The sequence below is a fragment of the Patagioenas fasciata genome, chromosome 3 (assembly GCF_037038585.1).
Source record: "Patagioenas fasciata isolate bPatFas1 chromosome 3, bPatFas1.hap1, whole genome shotgun sequence".
NCBI classification, from domain to species: domain Eukaryota; kingdom Metazoa; phylum Chordata; class Aves; order Columbiformes; family Columbidae; genus Patagioenas; species Patagioenas fasciata.
The window spans coordinates 106,572,725-106,591,534 of record NC_092522.1 but is presented as its reverse complement, the minus strand read 5'-3'; the positions used below and the strand labels follow the sequence as shown (position 1 = coordinate 106,591,534).

The 18,810-nt window shown below is 37.0% G+C and overlaps 1 protein-coding gene across 4 annotated transcripts in view; it reads left to right on the top strand.

Annotated features, from left to right (window-relative positions):
* Window positions 1-18,810, top strand: part of EIPR1 (EARP complex and GARP complex interacting protein 1) — a 93,684-nt gene that overhangs the window by 41,868 nt on the left and 33,006 nt on the right. For all 4 annotated transcript variants that reach the window (XR_011738508.1, XM_071807042.1, XM_065835588.2 and 1 more), the window contains 2 exons: window positions 8,858-8,957; window positions 16,392-16,528. Coding sequence is in view for 3 of the 4 variants with exons in the window: in XM_071807042.1 (XP_071663143.1) it covers window positions 8,858-8,957; window positions 16,392-16,528 (237 nt within the window). In the remaining variant the exon portion in view is untranslated. The remainder of the gene's footprint in view (window positions 1-8,857; window positions 8,958-16,391; window positions 16,529-18,810) is intronic.

The following is an 18,810-nucleotide window of genomic DNA, read 5'->3' as shown; positions in this document are numbered from 1 at the left end:
ATACCCCAAAACATTGTCTCAAAGCAGAGGGGGGAGTGGGGAAGGAAAAAAACCCACTAAGTGAATCTGAAACTCAAAAGAAGAGTGAAAATAGTGTTTTCCAAAGCTTGGATACTTTCACTTTGTAGTCAGGTGACACTTTGGTTTCTAATCATGATGTTGGTAACATTAGTAGTATCCCTGTGTTAGGATATACATGTTAAAATTCTGCCTTAGTGTTTCATTAAAAGAAACTCAAATAACAAGAAAAACCAGCACACACACCCTATCCCACCCCCAATATTGTTTTTGCTGTTCCTTTGGATGGGAGTAGTGATTTTCCTCAACTAGCAATGCAGATCCTAGGCTATAATACTTTTTTTTTTTCTTTGCCACATATTTCAGATCATTGAAGAAATGTATTGGGATGGATATTTTGTTTTGTTGGGGTTTTCCCCATAATCCAACCATTCAGATGGCCAGTTTGTTACAAACAGCAATAAATTAGCAAGGATAAATTTTGCCATCTTTTGGAAAATCCCATATGAAAATACTTAGATTCTGTCCCCCCTCAAAGCAGATATGTGTTTCCTCTAAAATAAGTCTGCAGAAATTGCTTTTGCCCACTCCAGCTGCTTCATAAATAAGCTTATTTCAGACCTTAATCTTTACATTAGTACATAGAAAAAACTATTGGCATTGTATAGCCTCCAGGGGCTGTGCAGGACTTTTACCTGACAGCTCCCTATGCTTTCCTGCCAGGCATTCATACTACTGAAAAGTTTTTCCTAGGTTGACCACCTTATCGATCTTTAACAGGCAAGCTGGTTATGTGATTTTTTTTAATTTTTTTTTTTCTGGATATGTCACATCCATAATTTTAATTTGGGGGGTTTTAAACCCTGTTCAAGTGACAGAATAGCAATGGTGACCCTGGCAGCAGCTCCTCCAACAGCAATATTTTGTAGAATGATAGAAGTAACATGGCCTCTGTCTGTCAGCTTTACACACAGATTCCCCACACCCCACCCAGTTTCAGTAACTCATGTGCTGGGGGATGGTTTCTCTTCTACATGTGCGGTTCTGTATATAGCAATTAGCTCTGGCTGACAGTAACTTATCATCAATGTCTGCTCGTGTGAAATGTGTTACTCCTCCTTTCTTTGAAGTTTCATCTTTTTCTCTTGGTGTTAAGAAGGTGAAAACAACTTTTAATTCTCATGTGGATCTTTAAACTGTACATACTTCTCCGAATAGTTTTTATTTGACTCTTTGGCCATGTTTCTTGTCCAAAACATGTTGTCAATCAATTCTGTTTCATATTAATAAATAGGTTTCAGCTCCTCAGTGGATTGTTCCTAAAACAAATAAAAAGATTTGTCTGTGTAATAATATCTGCAAATACCACAAGCAGATACACAGCTTTATGCTTAGTGAAGTGCTTTTTCTGGCATGGGATCTGGAGTTCAACAGGTACTGTAAACTATGCTGCCAAAACACTGCATTCCTACAGTAATTTAACTGTGCATACTCTAGACCTTTTGCTATTGTAGGTATGTCCCAAAAAACTCCTACAGTTACAGTGCATTCTGTTGTCTTGGCACACATATCTTACAGGGACTTGCAAAACTAAAAAGAACTTCCAAAATGTTTTAGAACAGCTATTGAGTCCTCAGATATTTTAGCCATCAGTAACAGTAGGATAATTAAAATACTACTGTAAAATATTCATTGTGGTAATGTGAGAGGACCTTAACAAAACTTTTGCAAGAGCTGTCCTGTTTATAGACATATATTTGGCACTTGGGCAATATGGGAAGGCATGGATGACACGTAATGAAGCTAAAAGGGTTTTGCATATTTGCCTTAGAGTATTGTTTGAGAGTGTTTCTGCCATAATATTTAAGTATTCTTATTTAAGTAGTTCAATGTTAATTACTTCAAGGAAATAATTTCTTAATCTATTTTGTTCTTTAGACTGTATTTGGTGTTTCTTAGAATGTATTTCCTTTTTTAATTAAATCCAGCCCCCCTAGAAAAAATGTCTTCTCTCTCGTCCAGAAGAAAATAAAAGAGAATAAAACAGCCTCCCAGAAAAACAGCACCCAGAAAGAAAAAAAACAAAAAACACTGGGAGATCAGGACTAGAGCACGACTAGAGAAGTGATTGTGCCACTGTACTCCGCACCTCGAATCCTGTATTCAGTTTTGGCCCCCTCATCATAAGCAAGACATTGCAGTACTAGAGTGCAGAGGAGGGCAATGAGGCTGGTGAGAGGTCTGATGAGGAGTGACTGAGGGAACTGGGGCTGTTTAGCCTGGAGAAAAGGAGGCTGAGGGGAGACCTTATCACTGTCTGCAACTACCTGAAAGGAGGTTGTAGCATGGAGGGTGTTGGTCTCTTCTCCTAAGTAGCAAGTGATAGGACAAGAGGAAATGGCCTCAAGTTGCACCAAGGGAGGTTCAGATTGGATATTAGGAAAAAATTCTTCACAGAAGGGGTTGTCAGGCATTGGAACAGGCTGCCCGGGGAAGTGGTTGAGTCACCATCCCTGGTGGTGTTTAAAAGGTATTTAGATGAGGTTCTTAGGGATATGGTTTACTGCTAGACTTGGTTGGGTTATGATGGGACTCAATGATCTTCCAACTGAAGTGATTCTATGAGTCAGTGATCTTTTGGTAAGCTGTGTTTTATATAGTAGAGATGTTATAAAAATATCTTAATAAACTGAAGGCACATTAGTCTTTAACAGTAGTATTCTGGTCAAACCAAACCAGTGCCATAACTTCTAGTCTAATAGAAATCACCACAACAGGGGAAGCTGGGGGTTATAACCCCTTCTTGTACGCTGATATCATTGTTAACTGTATTTAACAGCACGTAAAAGATGAGGGAAATATGTTGCTTATATTTGATAACTCGTGTCAGTTACCTGGATTGGATAGACAAAGTAGCTGCAGACAAAACTGAGAAGAGTACTGGGACTTCTTAGGAAGGACAGGCAGGGATGATGAGGAGGAGGGTTGTCTGGTCTGCGAGAGAGCTGATGGAACTCTTCCTGGGGAGGGATGATGAGTCAAATGAGAGCTTGTGAGTAAGAATTAAAGGGCAGACCTCTGTGGGTGACACAGTAATAGGTGTCTGCTGCAGACTACTTGGTCAGGAAGAGCAATTAGATGAGCCCTTCTACAGACGGCTAGAAGTAGCCTTGTATTTGCAGGGCCCAGTCCTCATGGGAGACTTCAACCACCCCGTATCTGCTGGAAGGACACCACAGCAGGGCATAAGCAATCCAGGGTGTTCCTGGAGAGCATCAGTAACTTCCTGACCTAAGTGACAGAGGAGCCAATGAGGAGAGATACTCTACGAGACCTGATACTGATAACGAAGGAAGAGCTGGTTGTGGATGGGAAGGTCAAAGGCAGCCTTGGCTGCAATGATCATGACAGACCTTAGAGGGGAAAGCAGTGTCCTAAAAATCTAGTGTAGCATTTATGTCTTTGGAATCAGAACTCTTTCTGGAAGGATGAATTAATACTCCGCATCTGTCTGGAATAAATACATGTGACAACAAACAGGCAAAATTAACCCTATAATATAATTAATCAACTGTAAGGACTTGTCTCCAATACCAAAATAGCATGGAGAACCCCCATGACCTTGGTAATAAATTATTTCATAGCATGGATTCCAATTAGTGCTACCCATGACTTTCTTACTCTGCGGTTTTCATGTGGGCTATCTCTGAGCACTGAAGAAATCGACTTTACCCACAAGGAAGGAATTTAGGATTTCTGAAGTCATTGCGATTTGAAGAGCTGTAGGTTACACTTGTGAGATCTCTTAGCAACTGCTCCTATGAGAGCTGACCATGTATAAAACTTACGTATTTTATTGCTTCAGAAGTCAACACAGTAGGCCATGGGTGACTGATGTTTACAATCTGAAAATGGTTAGTCACAGCTTCCTTTCTATAAAGTAGGTCTTATTATTTACTCTTTCCCCCATTTGTTTGCATAGCTTGTTCATGCTTTGCATCCACCAGTAACGACTTTCATTGTGCTGCAGGTAGATATAGAATGTAGGTAAGTTGGTTAAATGACAGACTAGAGATTTTTAGTTCCCATCTGTAATGTTTTATGACTTGAAATGTTACCAGTGACAGCTTTTGTCAGTTAAATTCCTATGTAGTCTGTGTAATCAATTTGCATGAATTTGCTGTTTTAAGCATTATTAATATGTAAACCCATGGCCAACCAGACAGAGGTCTGAGATTGTTGATGGAGATGTTCACCTGTTGGTCATCACTTTAAATCATGAGTAGCTCAACAGGAATTTAATACTTGTTTCTACAAAATGGGTATTTACGAGCTCCTACCTAAAATCAATGAGTCCTTTATCTTGGTCTCTTGTGGCAAAGTCACTACCATGCTTTCTATTAGATTGTGAACTCTTAGGATTCAGGATGTCTTTATTATGTTTACACGTACATAAATGCCTTTCCAATGCTGAAATTAATTTGGCCCATAAGCAAGAATCACAGTTCTTTTTCTCACTATAAACATGTTCAACAGCAGCTGCAGTAGACAAGGAGATGCAGTGAAGTAAATACAATCATTGATAATGATCCTTTATTATTTTGCCTTCTGCTTTATGATTCTTTTTTAAAAAAGACTTTATGGAGCTGCCAAGACTGTAGTATGACAATTTGAGGGGGGACGAAAAAAAAGGCAGGTGAGTTTTCTGCATCACCTCCTTGTTGGGTTACTCTTGTATTCATTTGTACAACAGCTTTATTTTTCTGAATGTAAAAATAATTTAAGAGCCAGGAAAAAGCCCAGCTATCTTTAGGATTCTTTTCCAAAATCATATTTACTTAATTTCTCATTCTTTTTAGCAACCTCTTAGCTAAAAAGGCAACTAAGATAGATTCACCTTACCTTTAGTTTTTTTAGGAAGCTGTGGTTCTTGTTTTACTGTATCTTGAGGAGCTGGACACTAAAATATATCTCAGTGGCTGAGAATTTTGAGACAAAGCGTAACTTATATGTGCTTCCTGCAGCATGGACTTCAGTATGCTACAAAATAGCCAGAATAGTTTTCATTCAGAAAAGTGGCCACTCTGTAGAGCATTTGGGTAAGGAATAAGAATTTTGGGTTCCAGGTTGTCCTCAGTCCTTTTCTCCTCTTTGAATAATGTTCTAATCACCTAATTAGCAGAATCACCTGTATATTTAAATCATTGTACTGCAAAGAAGCAAGGATATTTGAATCCATAACACATTAATTTTTTGATTGGCTACGCTGAGGCTGCAGGATGTTGTCCCAAGCTACTGCATGTTTGGGTGTAATTTCCATTTTGCAGTGCATGAGAATTTTCAGTGTAGCAAAATTTTTCCACTTACAGAAATAAACGGTTGTCACTTCTGTAATGATGGTTAAGCAGTAGTTAATACTTGCTTTGTCCAACACATTGTGCCTGACTGCAATTCACATCTATGAAAGCATTTGCATGTTGCTTTGTTCTTATTTAGTCTATAATGGAGAACTTGGAATTGTTCATTTGTAAAAGCTCAGTACATTAATAAATGATGGTGTTAACTATCTTTTCAGCATAAAGCACAGATAATAGAGTCCTTTTATGTGTGCACTTGAGTGAATATTTTATATTATCTTTTTACTAGCAAAACGTTCTCTGTAGGATTTAATTTTTTTTACCAAAAACTACTAGCTAGAAGCTAATTTGAAGCATCAGGAGTCAGATGATAACAAAACAGGGTAAAAGGCAACAAATATAATTGCTTGTCTGCTGTTTATAGATTATCTGAAGAGCAGCCATGAAGTTGACACTCAGTTTCCGAGTGGCAGCTGTGAATTTGACAATTATCCATTTCTGAAAACTGTAAGCATCAGCAACTGTTGGTACACTCAAGTAAATGGTATTGCCTGGTTTATCTGATGATCTGGTTAATTGGTCAAACTAGATTAAATTGTCTATAGTTAAAACTATATCTACATATATCAATGCCAAATGCCAGTTGCACTTTCTGTAGTAGCTAAGAAAAATGGTGGACTTAAATAAATGTATGATCAGAATCGACTTGAAGATTTTATTTACCCGTTCAGTATTGTGACGACATTGATGTCTTTTAATTTCACTTTGGAAAACTGGATTGTGGAAGGTTAGCTGTGGTCACATGTAGGTTATACTGCATTAGATTTTTTTTACCCTTTTACCTGTTTATAAAATGTTTTCATCTCTTTGAAGGATCTATCTGTGCAGCAAGAGTACATGAAATTCTGAAATACCTATGCCAGTGCCAGTTGGCTACTTCTCATTATTATGGACAAAATGGTGGTTAAACCTGTAATTGAAACTGCTGCATCATTTTTATTATCAACACTCATTTTCAGTTGTTTATAAGGTTTTCCAAGTTGTACCACACAACTTTAACAAGAAACACTTTTGAAGATAAAATTGGCATTACTACAGACAAAACACCCCAATTTAAAGCAAATCATAGAATCGTTCTTTTTCCATGTCCTTGTTAAAATACGTTTAAAAACATGGTGGTAGTTTAATGTGCTAAATGAAGTGATTTTGTCCTAATACAAGAGAGCTCATTACAAATAAACTCTTATAAGTAGTTAATCTCCATGGATTGACAACAAAATAAGGATGCAGGTCATGGTTCCAGCAGAAGATAAATGCAGAATCTTGTCCTTTCTTTGATCTGCTTTCTTACCTTAGGGAGAAGTTCAGTGGGTTCACTAGTTACAGTTCCAGCTTTTTCAGCTACTTGCTGTTAAAATTTTCTTTTCTGGCGTAATCTATTTTCATTGCATACTTTGTTTTCTCTGCAACAGCAAACAGGTGTAGCCATCTGCCTTATATATCTAATACTTCTTTTTTATTGAAAGTGCAGGGGAAAAAAAATGAACCTGTTCATGGAAGAAGCAAGAGAAATTTGTGTGGAAGGTATCAGCTGAGAATGACTAAGGTTGTGTTTCACTTATGATGTGAAAAAAATAGTGTCTCACTTATTTCTGTTTCCTGCAAGTTCCTGTTTTCTTTTCCTTGTATCTTATACCGTAAGATTAGATCAAGTCACATGGCTTAGATCTGGGGCCAGCCAGGTCATATCCACTGTCCGAGGAAGGTAGGAGTAATGCAAAATTGTGGATAAAACAGAAGCAGGCATAGTGTGCAGTACCAAGTTAGGAAGGTACCTGGTGGCTGCTGAATGTTGGGCTTGCTTGCTGTGCCTACCCATGCAACCTTCTGTCATTTCTTCAATCTGAATGCTGAATTGATTCATGCAAAAAGCTAAACTGACTAGAAAATTGACTTCTAGTGATGAATTCTTGACAAACCTTGACATACTTCTTCATATGTACACTAGGGATGAGAACAGCACATCAAATGCTTTTGAATGACTTAAGGTTTTGTCTAGAGAGGGGAGGGAATTTCTCCATTCATAGTGAAGTTGTCATCTCTGCCTTCAGCGATATTGTCACTAAAAGATGATTCAGAGGTTGCACGACTTTCTTTTGAAAGTACTGGGTATGGAAGCCTGTTACCATCAAATGGCAAGTTTTATTCCTTTAACCTTACTGATGCCTATAGCAAAATTAGAATTTTAGTGCATATAGAAGAGAAAGCTCTGGGGAGACGTTATAGCAGCCCTCCAGTTCCTAAAGGGTACCTACACGAAAGCTGAAGACAGAATTTTGACAAGGGTATGGAGTGATAGGACAAGGGGTAATGGCTTTAAACTGAAAGAGGGTAGATTAGATATAAGGAAGAAATTCTTCCACATGAGGGTGGTGAGTCACTGGAACAGGATGTCCAGAGCAGCTGTCGATGCCCCATCCCTGGAAGTGTTCAAGGCCAGGCTGGAGGCTTTGAGCAACCTGGTCTAGTGGAAGGTGTCCCTGAATGTGGCAGAGGTGTTGGAAACACCTGACCTTCTGCGCCACTTCTAACTCCAGCCATTCCACGATATTCAGCTCTGCTGTCCATGCCAACTGGCTTGAATATGCCGCTTCTTATAGGCAGAAGTAGAGATGAGGACTGATTTCTTGCATTCCTTCATGTATGGCACAGAACTGGTGAACTGCAGATAGAAAGTGTATGTCATTGAGTCATGATGACAGCTGTCGGACTGGAAAGGGTTTGCACCAAGCTCTGAGGCTTATGATTTTTTGTGCATCTTCAAAAAGGGTGCACTACAATACGTATGAAGAACTACTTTGAGGTTTCAAGGTAAAACACTCAAAAGTAAGTGTATGTCAAGGTCTGGGTGGGTTTTTTGTTTGTTTTGGTTGGTGTTTTTTGTTTTTTGTTTTTTTTTTTTTGGTTTTTTTCTTCTGTGTATGTATGCAGAATGACCTCTCTACAATGATGTAATCACTGTTTTGCATTATTACTTTATGATTCAATATGCAGAATGGATGGCAAATGGAGTAAGGATTTTCAGCAGTTTTCTCTTTATGGGTAGGCTAGCATCTAGGGAAACTGGATTGCATTCCTTTTTCTGACAGATTCAGATGGGGTGCCAAAGGACACTAGGAAAAAATATCTGTGTACGTTGGCACTGACTAAAAGATTCCATAACGAAGCCTAGATCTGGTATCACATAGCTCTTAAGTAGCTGATGCTGCAAGAATGTTCAGCTACTATGTGTAAAAATTGCTATATTGCTAGTTAGTGGTGGATTTTGCAGTTAAAATGTGATGGATTTCAGCTGAAGGAAACCATCAGGAATATGGTTTCTTATGTTTTGGAATAGATTAAGTCCACAAAGTTAAAATGGCTTTCCTAGTGCATATTCTGATAGGTTTTAATGTTAGGTTGTTTTGTTTTCTGTTTTACAGCGTTATGTGGGAACCAATGGGAGATGGTAAAAAGATTATTTCACTGGCTGATAACAACATATTATTGTGGGATTTGCAGGAAAGTTCAGCTGAAGCTGTGGTAAGATTTTTTTTTGTTTGTTTGTTTTGTTTTTGTTTGTTTGTTTGGTTGGTTTTTTTACAAATCATGATATACTTGGCTGTAGTACAAACAATAACATTCACTAGTCTAGAATTTGCTGATTTTTGAACTGCTCCTTCAGAAATATCTTACTGCCTTCAATGTGGGTGGGGGAAGTAAATATCAGTTGTCTTGAATATGAGTGTTTAAGAGTAGGCCGCTTAGTATTTTGTATCTGTTGCTAGAGGTTAAATGTTTTCCTTTTTCTAGAGTTGCCCTTAAGTTCCTACTGGTTTAACAATGAGTAATATAAAATAAAGTGATGCTAATTTGGTGAATGTGTATGAGGGGAAAAACTGGTCATCGGTAAAGCCAAAGATTATTGAACTCAGATAACTGTATATTAACTCATGTTGGTTAATACCCTGCAGCCTTCTGCTTAATTTACAGCCCTTATATGTATGAGCATAATATACATTTCTTGGTCTGTGTACTGCTTTGATTTCTCAGTATGAGAATCCTGTAATGAATTGCATTTTTTTTTTAATATATTTTATTTTGCTGGGGATTTATTTACTAAAATTTTGCATGTTGTGTCTTCCTTTCGCTGTTCTGTTCCTCAAAACTAACCTCCCTTCTCTGTCACACATATTTGTGAATGTAACTATGATTTCCATTTTCTTTTTTCTTCCGTTACTAGAATTGGAAGATCTTCCCCTCATTTCGGAGGGGTTGGACTAGGTGACCTTTAAAGGTCCCTTCCAACCCAAACTATTTTATGATTCTGTCAACTGCGATCCACCTAACTTTGGAGAGGACTAGACTCTTCTCCGAACTATATGTAATCTCAGCTTGGGTTTTGGAAATCATTATTTCTGTCCTCAAACCAATGTTCAGCTTGCTGATCCGTTCAGTATTTCAGTTAGCTTTCCTTACCTGTGACATTTGTTATATTTGATACAAGTAAACAAGAAACAAACAAAAGTTAAATTGTGCATCAAAAAAACAACTTCATCTAATGAAGCTAAGACTATGAAACTAGATATATCAGACCTTGACTGGCATCTTTAGGTAGGAACATTTTGAAACGTTTGTTAAAAAACGTAGTTTATGGAAGTTAGGAGTGTCATTTGAAAATTTTTACAGTTAGATTCTTCATAAACCTGATGCAGAATTTGTTTTCTCTGTATTTCTGTCTGAAATAATCTAGTATCTTATGTGATTGCATTGCAAATTAGGATTGCCCGTGAACAAAATTTTACTTGGAACTGTTTACCATTATCAGTTTTCTGTCTCAGCAATTTTGAGTTAATCTTAGGTGATATTTGCTTCATCACTAAGTCAGTGACCACTTTTAAAGTGAAGTTTTAATAGTGAAAGTTCATGGAAGCTTTGACTTTTGGAAGACACCTCTAGGCATCTAGATCTTAAGCCAGGTGAATCTCATCTAAGGTGATGGGTATTGTTGCATTCCTGTTGAATTTTTGTCTGCAACAAATTTATCGAAAACTTCTCTGTGGGTTCCTGAGTTAATCAGAGTCCAGCTGAACAAGACTGAGGAGAACATGAGCATCTCTTTAAAATGCCTACCGTAGTAAGTAGCTAGCAAACGTATATGTTCTGCAGAGGGTAAGAAGTCTTCACAAAGTATTCTTGTTCCTACAGACTTACAACTGAAATAGCAATGTATGTGTGCGTGTGTATACATTATTTGAACTGAATGAATCAATAGCCTGGGATTAAGATAATAAAAATGTCAGTGTGTTCTGATATTTTTTCTCTTTTTGTCAAAACAATGAATGGTGTTCAAGTTGAATGATATTGTCATCATGAACTAAAAGTAGGATCTTGTCTGCTGTATGTGTATCAGGAGTTATTCATTACATTGGTGCAGCACTGACCTTTTTGTTTTAAGAAAACTTCAATTGCTACCCTTTTGGCTAAGTATGCATTCTAGGCAATATTAATTTTAATGGACTTTTCATGTTTCTGAAAAAAATCACATTAAACTCAATTGTAGTATTAGTGCAAAACTGAAAATATATGTGTCTGTAAAATTTTGCAGATGCCAAAATTTCTGCTTGTCTACACTGATCAAAACGAAGTCTTTTATTGGGTGCATCTCCTCTATGTGCCTGGGATTTACAAGTCATTTTGTTTAATTAGAATTAGCCTGAAAAAATTTAGGGTTCCTGATATTTTCAGAGCTGCTTTGTAATAAAATTACTGGTGTGTTCATTCTCTGAATTATCTGGTCAACCTGTCAGAGGACATATCTACTAACCATAACTTACTATACAGCTCTATGGTGGGTTTTTTGTTGTTTTTGTTTTCTTTCCTTTCATCATTTTTTGCTAACTTTTTTCTTCGTTCCAGTATTTAATATGGAAAGATCTGGTTCAATTCGCGTTAAGACAAGCTTCTCCTGTCCTTTTGATCACTCTCCTTATTGTTATTTTGAAGACATTACCTTCTGGGGTGAAACTAATCTTATGCTCACTGCATCATTACCTTTTGCAATTAAATTAGCTATTCTTTGCCATTTATAATCATTAGCTGAACTCAAGAGAAGCCCAGCCAGTCCACAAGGTCTGGGTAGGTTCTGCTGAAAAGATGGCAGTTAATATTTCTGTATACAGACTTCAGGTCAGATGTTACCAAGTCACTAAAACTCTTCCTTGGGTAAATGCAGTAGGTTTGGAATGGCAGATGATGATGTTAAAAATACAGATGTTTTTCTGCTTGTCTTATTATTTCACAGAGAGGATGAGTAGAGGGGTGGTTTTGATCATTTTTTTCCAAATGATGGATTAGATTATTCTTAGATTTCATGTTCCTTCTGGATTATTTATTAGTATTTAATGTATAGACAATGTTAATTCAGAACAACAGAAAATCTCTGGCAGTGCCATTCCAGGTAAGAAAGAACATCTTATGGGGAAGATTTCACAGTATATCTGGATGAAAGTAGCATATACAAATACAGAAGGATGTTAGGAATAAGCATGAGATGCTTTCTTGACAAGATGGCTGCTGTTTCTCAAGGCAGGAAATACATCATGGAGTTTAGTGGAGAACTTTGTAGAGTGCCCTGTGATTGCTACAACTAGGAAAAACATAGATTAATTAAAGAAGGGCAAAAAACTGTCTGAAGGAAAATGAAAGAGAAATTACTGGATCAGAAGGAGGATTGAAGACCAGTTCTTAATGAGTTGGTGTTGGGATCAATTTTGTTTAATGGTTTCCTTGATGACAGCATAGAAGTAGGAGTGAAAGGAGGAAAGTTGCTGATGACAGAAACTTGGAACACATCATCAGTATATAGGTGTAACAATATATTTCAGAGGATGAACTATCTGCTCTTGATGTTTAGTTTAATTTTTATAGTATAAAACAGAAAACTTGTGTTTAAGGATTTTTTTTTTTTTTTTTTTTTTTTTTTCCTGTGAATTAAACTTAGCACTTAAAAATATGTAGATTCTGTTACTTGACTATTCTGAGGATGACTCTGAGCTGCCAGTATGATGAGGCTGTTTGAAAAGGCAGATGACTATAAGATGGTTCAGGAGAAAAGAACAGTTATACAGTTATGGAAGGACTACTTGATGTGATTGCCTACAATGGGAAGAATTGAACTCAATTAATTTAGAGTCATCATCAATATTTCTGTCAATAACAAACCAGAACAACAGTCATTCCTTCTAATGTGGATCTCAAAATACTCTTTCAATGGCTTTGTTACCGTCTTTATTACAAGGACATCTCCTTAAGGCCTTCTTGAGATCTCCACACAATCTCCAGCATGCAAAGAATTGTGAACCAGTTCCAATTGATGAGGGTATGGTTAAAAAGCAAAATAATAACATCGTGTAATTTCTGTCAATTAGGTTAGTAATCACTGCCACGAGTTAACTTTTCAGTTGATCCTCTTTAGAAAGTTTAAATATTTATGACCTTAATTGTATAAGTTGTTTTCACTACCTGGTCTTCACTGAGGAGGCAGTCAAGATCAAATAAGGATGTGTGGCATAAGCCTATGAATATTTCATAAATGTGATAACAGCTGCTTTAGTGGTTTTGTGTAGAACATACTTGAACATCCATCAGATTTTCAGTTGTACAACCTCTCAGGTAAGATGTGAGAGTTCTTTAGTGGTTTGGGTTTTTTTTCGTGTGGTTTTTTTTTTTTTTTTTTTTGTGATTTATTCTGTTTAAAAAATAACTGCTGCTGTAGAGATAAGAAAACTAAAGTTATTTAATAAATGTTTTTTAAAAGAGGCATTCAGAAGTCAAAAGGCATGTTTTCTCATTTAACAAGTAAAAGACTTCTAGTTTTTTAGCTTTCAAATAATTTGTGTTTAAAAAAAAAAACATAGTATCTTTTATGTACCTCATATTATTAAGACCATTTTCTTCAAGAAAGGAGAACAAAGTCATTTCGTTAAAGAAAATGCAGAGTATCAATGTATGGATAAATATTTAGTATACTGCTGCAGTTGTTAAGCCTTTAGAAATTTGCATCTTTTGCTCTCCTTATAGAATGATTGTTATTCATGGTTTTTCAAATGGGAAAATCTTGAAACTAAGATACCAGTCTGTGTAGCAATATTACACACGCTACCAAGTGAACTGATTTTTAATTAACAGAAAAGAAAATGTCGTCTTAATATTTTTATGCTAGCCTTTATTTTCTTATAAGAACACTTGTTGAGTGTCACTGATAACCATTTATATATACACTAAGAAATGTAGCATTTATTTAACTTGTTACTCTTCACGTTAACCAGGAAGATGTATGTATTTCTAAATTAATCTGGAACATTCTCTATCTTAGGACATGTTTTCTAATGGTTTGTGTCAAAGTCTGAGGAAAAACAAACAAACAAACAAACAAAAACTTCCAAATGCATAGCACTTTTATTAATTTTTGGTCATTCTACCTTAGAGTTAGTTCATACATTAACAGAAATGCAACCAAGCTGCACATACAAAAACGTATTTTCTAAGTGAAGATAGTATAGTGAGGGAACAGAACTGCATGTTTCGGAACACCATTTCATTCAAAAGCCTATAGAACTGTAGAACTGGTCCTCTCGCATAATTTTTTCAGAATATGTTGTGAGAGAAGTACAGGCCCATCAGTGGAAAAGTTGATAAATTCTGCCATTTGTCTACTTAATGCTGCTGAGTTCTAACAGTGGTTACACTCACTGGTCCATGTTTGAGTCCATCCAGCCCTGGTTTTCTGCTTCAAACAGTGGCTGTGGCAGACCCCAAGGAAAAGTTCAGTGGAGTAAATGTGTTGGATGCGCCCTGAACACTCAGACAGTCTTCTGTGCTTTTCAGTCCAAGGATTTTTTTTTTTTTTTTGAGCTTCATTGGATTTGTCTGCTTAGATCTTTCTTCCAAGTACTTTCCTATTCTGTTCTTGAACATAAGTAAAGCTTTGTGCATTCAAGTGTCTTTTGTCAAGGAGTGCACTGAGTGGAGAACCACCTTCTTGTTTACTACTGAATCTGACTTCTATGGCCTTCATTTGGTGGCCCATAGCTCCTGTTTTAGAGGAGAGCATGAATTGTCTCCATGCTGCTTGTGACTTTTCTAGATAATTTCTGTACCTTCCTAGAGATTAATACATGCTGAGGTTTCTTTTTAAGGATACTGCCTACCCTTTCTACTTTCCAAGTCAGTCCTTATGGGATCAAAATTTGAAGCAGAAAGAGGCATTTGAAGTCCCTAACCGATGTTGTGTTTAAAAATAAGTTGGAGTAATTGATGTTTTCATTTGAATACACAGAAATCACACCTACAAAGCTAGGATAGGCTTTTTAATATTTCAGATATGTTACTTATGTACAACCCCATCCTTCATTGAGGATAATAACATATCTGGTCATACTACACCGCTTAGTTTTTTTCAGAATCTTTTATTTTTATTTCAAATAATTACTCTGGTGCAATTCGAGTACCTTTTTATTATTGTTCTTGCGTCCCCAGCATTAGGCACTGATCCGCTTAAGCACTCATGAACAGTGTTAAATCCTTCCTTGTTCTGATAAACATTTTACACAGTTTAAATTTCATTTTGTCAGACTCTTTTATGTGTGATGCTTGTGCAATGGCGGAGCAATAGCTAGTTCTGTTGTCTAAAAGCAAACATTGGATCTTACTTCATTTTTTTTTCTTACAATGTCACATTTTTTGTTAATAAAATATTGCAATGAATTATTTTCCTTCAGTATCCACAGAGGCCCTCTGAGTGGCCCTCCACAGTGGCCCATCTTCTGGGACACACAAATCCAAATCCTTATGTGAGATTAGTGTCTAAAACAGGCCTTTTTTGTGTTTTCTTTTCCTTATATGGTAAACTCTTCTGCCTTTAAAGAAGTGGAGGGAAGACTTCAAGACTAAAAAAAGCTTGTGTACATGTCCGTGTATTTAGGTATCAATTAAAGCTAGAGTGTTTTTTTTGAACCTGCATTTGTGATTCTGAACTACCAGCTTTGTTTTCTTTAAGCTCATTTGTTGGATTTCCAGAGAAGAGACTTGTGGATTTCCTTGTGTTACATCCAGATTCCTTCTTCTATATGAACATTTCCCTCCCTTACCTCTTAGCTGTCCTTTAAATCCATGCAGTTTCTTTCTGGCTCATAGAAGCCATATAAAAGAACACTGGGAAAACAAACAAAACAAAACATATTATTCAGTAACCCCTGGGATTTCATTTTAGTAACAGAATTCCACCATGACTTGATTGGGGATTTGGCTGTATACATAGTTGGACATTCATGCAAGGAAACATGTCATTTAATTCCTGCAAATACTTAAGGATTGCTTAGGAAGGCAAGGATGACTTGGCCAATCTTACATGTATGGGATTTTTTTTCATACGTTATTAAGAAATAGCACAGGATGTGCGTGCTGGCCTCACAAACTTTTGGCTGAAAATTTGAAAATATTGATCTTTATTATAATCGGTTAAATGATAAAAGTTAAAATAAAGACTTTAAAACAATACCAGGTTGTTCAGCCTTGAGAAGAGAAGGCTCCGGGGAGACCTTATTGTGGCCGTTCAGTACTTAAAAGAGGACAGAAGAATGGAAACAGATTTTGGAGCAGGGCCTGTTGTGATGGGACAAAGGGTAATGGTTTTGAACTAAAAGAGGGGAGATTCAGGCTACACATGAGGAAGAAATTTTTTACAATGAGAGTGGTAAAATACTGCAACAGATTGCCCAGAGAGGTGGTAGATGCCCTGTCCCTAGAGACATTCAAGGCCAGGCTGGATGGGGCTCTGAGCAACCTGATCTAATTGAAGATGATCCTGCTAACTGCAAGGGGGTTGGACTAGGTGAACTTTAAAGGCCACCCAGACTATTCTATGATTTTAGCTTTACATTTAGAGTCATTGCCAGCTTTGTTTCATTGTTTTAGCTCTCTAGTTCTACAGCCTTAGAAGGGAAAGGACAATTAAAATTTACTTCTGGAAGATGGAGTCCACACCACAATTGTACACAGATTGCAACAGCCAATGATACCACTGTTCGAGGATGGGATACACGAACCATGAGGTAATGAGAAATTGCAATCTTTTCTCTAAAAAAGACAATCTCCTTTAGAGATTTTTTTCTGATTGTTTCTAACTTTTTTTTTTTTTTTGCAAACTTGGCAAAGCTATCCTTTATAAAAGGAGTGGCTGGACCTTCATAGCCAACATATTTACAGTTTAGTAAAGAGATATCTATGTTTTTTCCCTTTAGCTTCAGTTCTAACTTGTGTGTTGAGTTTTACTGAAATATGTACTAGTGATATGTTCAATATATAGGCATTACTTGAATTAAGCTGTTCTGTAATTCAATGTGAATTCAATCCTGACTATGATATGAACTGTTTTCATAGCATACTATTTAAAGGTAACTTTAATCTCTGAAGGTAATTCACAGTGTAAGTTCACTCTTCACTTTTCTGACAAATAGTATACTATACTATATTAAAGTTGTAGTGTGCTAGTTATATGAAACTACTGAATCTATCAAAATCATAACCAAATCAATTAAGGCTTTGCGTATACCTACTAAGGTGTTTTTCCTCCTGCTCAGTTGTGATTTTGATAAGCAAAGGAGTGATGTTGTGCACATCTGTTGCCATGACTACTAAAGCCTGTGCAAGCTCTTTTAAGATATGCTTTATCCCCTTAGCACATCGTAATTTATCACTAAACCGAGAAGACTGATGTCTGGTAATAACTTTTGTTGCCTTAAAGGGGGATGACTTTAAATTTAGTTCTGTGATTCCTGCCAGCTCAGGGGTGTAGCAATAAATTCCCATGTTTGCTAGCCTTGTCTGGTTTTGCCAGAAAGGTTTATTTAATTTAATAAACAAAAGCTAAAACCACAAATATCATAATTAAGTCACTTCCTGTATGTTTGCCATCAGGTCCTGTTATAAAAAAATATAACTTCATACATATATATATGTGTATATACACCCACTTTGTGAAGACTCTTTTCAATGAAGCGTACAAGAGAGGAAAGAAAGGTCGAAGGAGAAGAGTTTTTTAAGTTCCTTTTTTGAGGTTTTGTAATCGTCCTATCCTCAACATATAGCATGCAGACCTTAAACTTAAACCCACTATTTCTAAGTAGAAAATGTTAAGTACAGTCAAGTCTGCTTCATCCTGTGTCATTAGAAAAAGCATCTCCATCTTGCCTTAAGTGAATACTCTGGGTAACTTTCATAAAAGATAGTGCAGATATTAACAAGATTCTCAATGAAAGGAGGGCTTGGTTAACAAAAGCAAAACCCACAATTCTATTTACTTCAAGTGAAGCTCAGATTAGATAGTCCTTGAACCAATTTATGTGTGCTAGGCTATGCTAAAGAGCTGTTTGCAATGTAGTTGAAAAATATGTGCAAGGATAAGTCTCATCTGCAATTCCACTGTAATATGTCTAAAATGATGTGAATATTTGATCATGAGGCTAGAGGTATGAGTTTAAAGTCGGTGCAGTGTAAACTGTGACAGTATAAGAAGCGAAAAAAAAGGGGGGTGGAGGGGAGGTGGAATCGGAGTAAACTACTATACCAGTGTCGAGGGTTAGGATTGCGGGGTGACAATCAAACCCTGGCAGATGTATTGTTAACCTCCTCTCCCCCCAACTTCCCCCTTTTGCCCCTCCCTCTCCCCGCTTCCCACTCAGGACAGGCGATCGGGAGGGAAAGAAGGACACAGAGAAGAGAGTTGGAAAAGTTAAAGATGTTTTACTAATGCTACTAATAAGAATAGAGAAAATAATACAAAATATACAAAACCAATCTTGAAAGTCTCAGCAACTGCAGAGCCAGCACCCAAAGTCCTGGATTAGACTCTGTAACCAACCGGAGCTGGATTCAGTCTCTCACTGGGCCTCAGTTCGCAGGGACGACCAGCAAGGCCCTCTCCTAATGTCAGCCATGAGGGAAAAAGGGAAAAAGGGCCGAGATCCTCGTGATCTCCCACTTTTATATGAAGTATTCACGTGAATGGAATGTTATACACCATTGGTCAGTCTCTCGGTCATCAGTTTCTCGTTGCCCCTCTCGCAAGATGTCCATCTGTGCTTATCAATAAGTTTGCATTCCATTGCTAGGTTTAACCAAAACATGTGTCGGGTTCTCCAGGAAAATGCAGCTAATATGAAGGCTTTAGCTGACAGGCAAAAATTCACTAAAAGAGAAACTTGTTTTTAACAAAACCAGGACAACCAGTAAAGAAGAGAGAGGAAAGATACTGAAGAAGTAGCTAGAATACCCACTTCCTCAGAGTGTGATTTGATAGCTGTAAGATAAGAGTAAATGATTTTGCACATAGCAA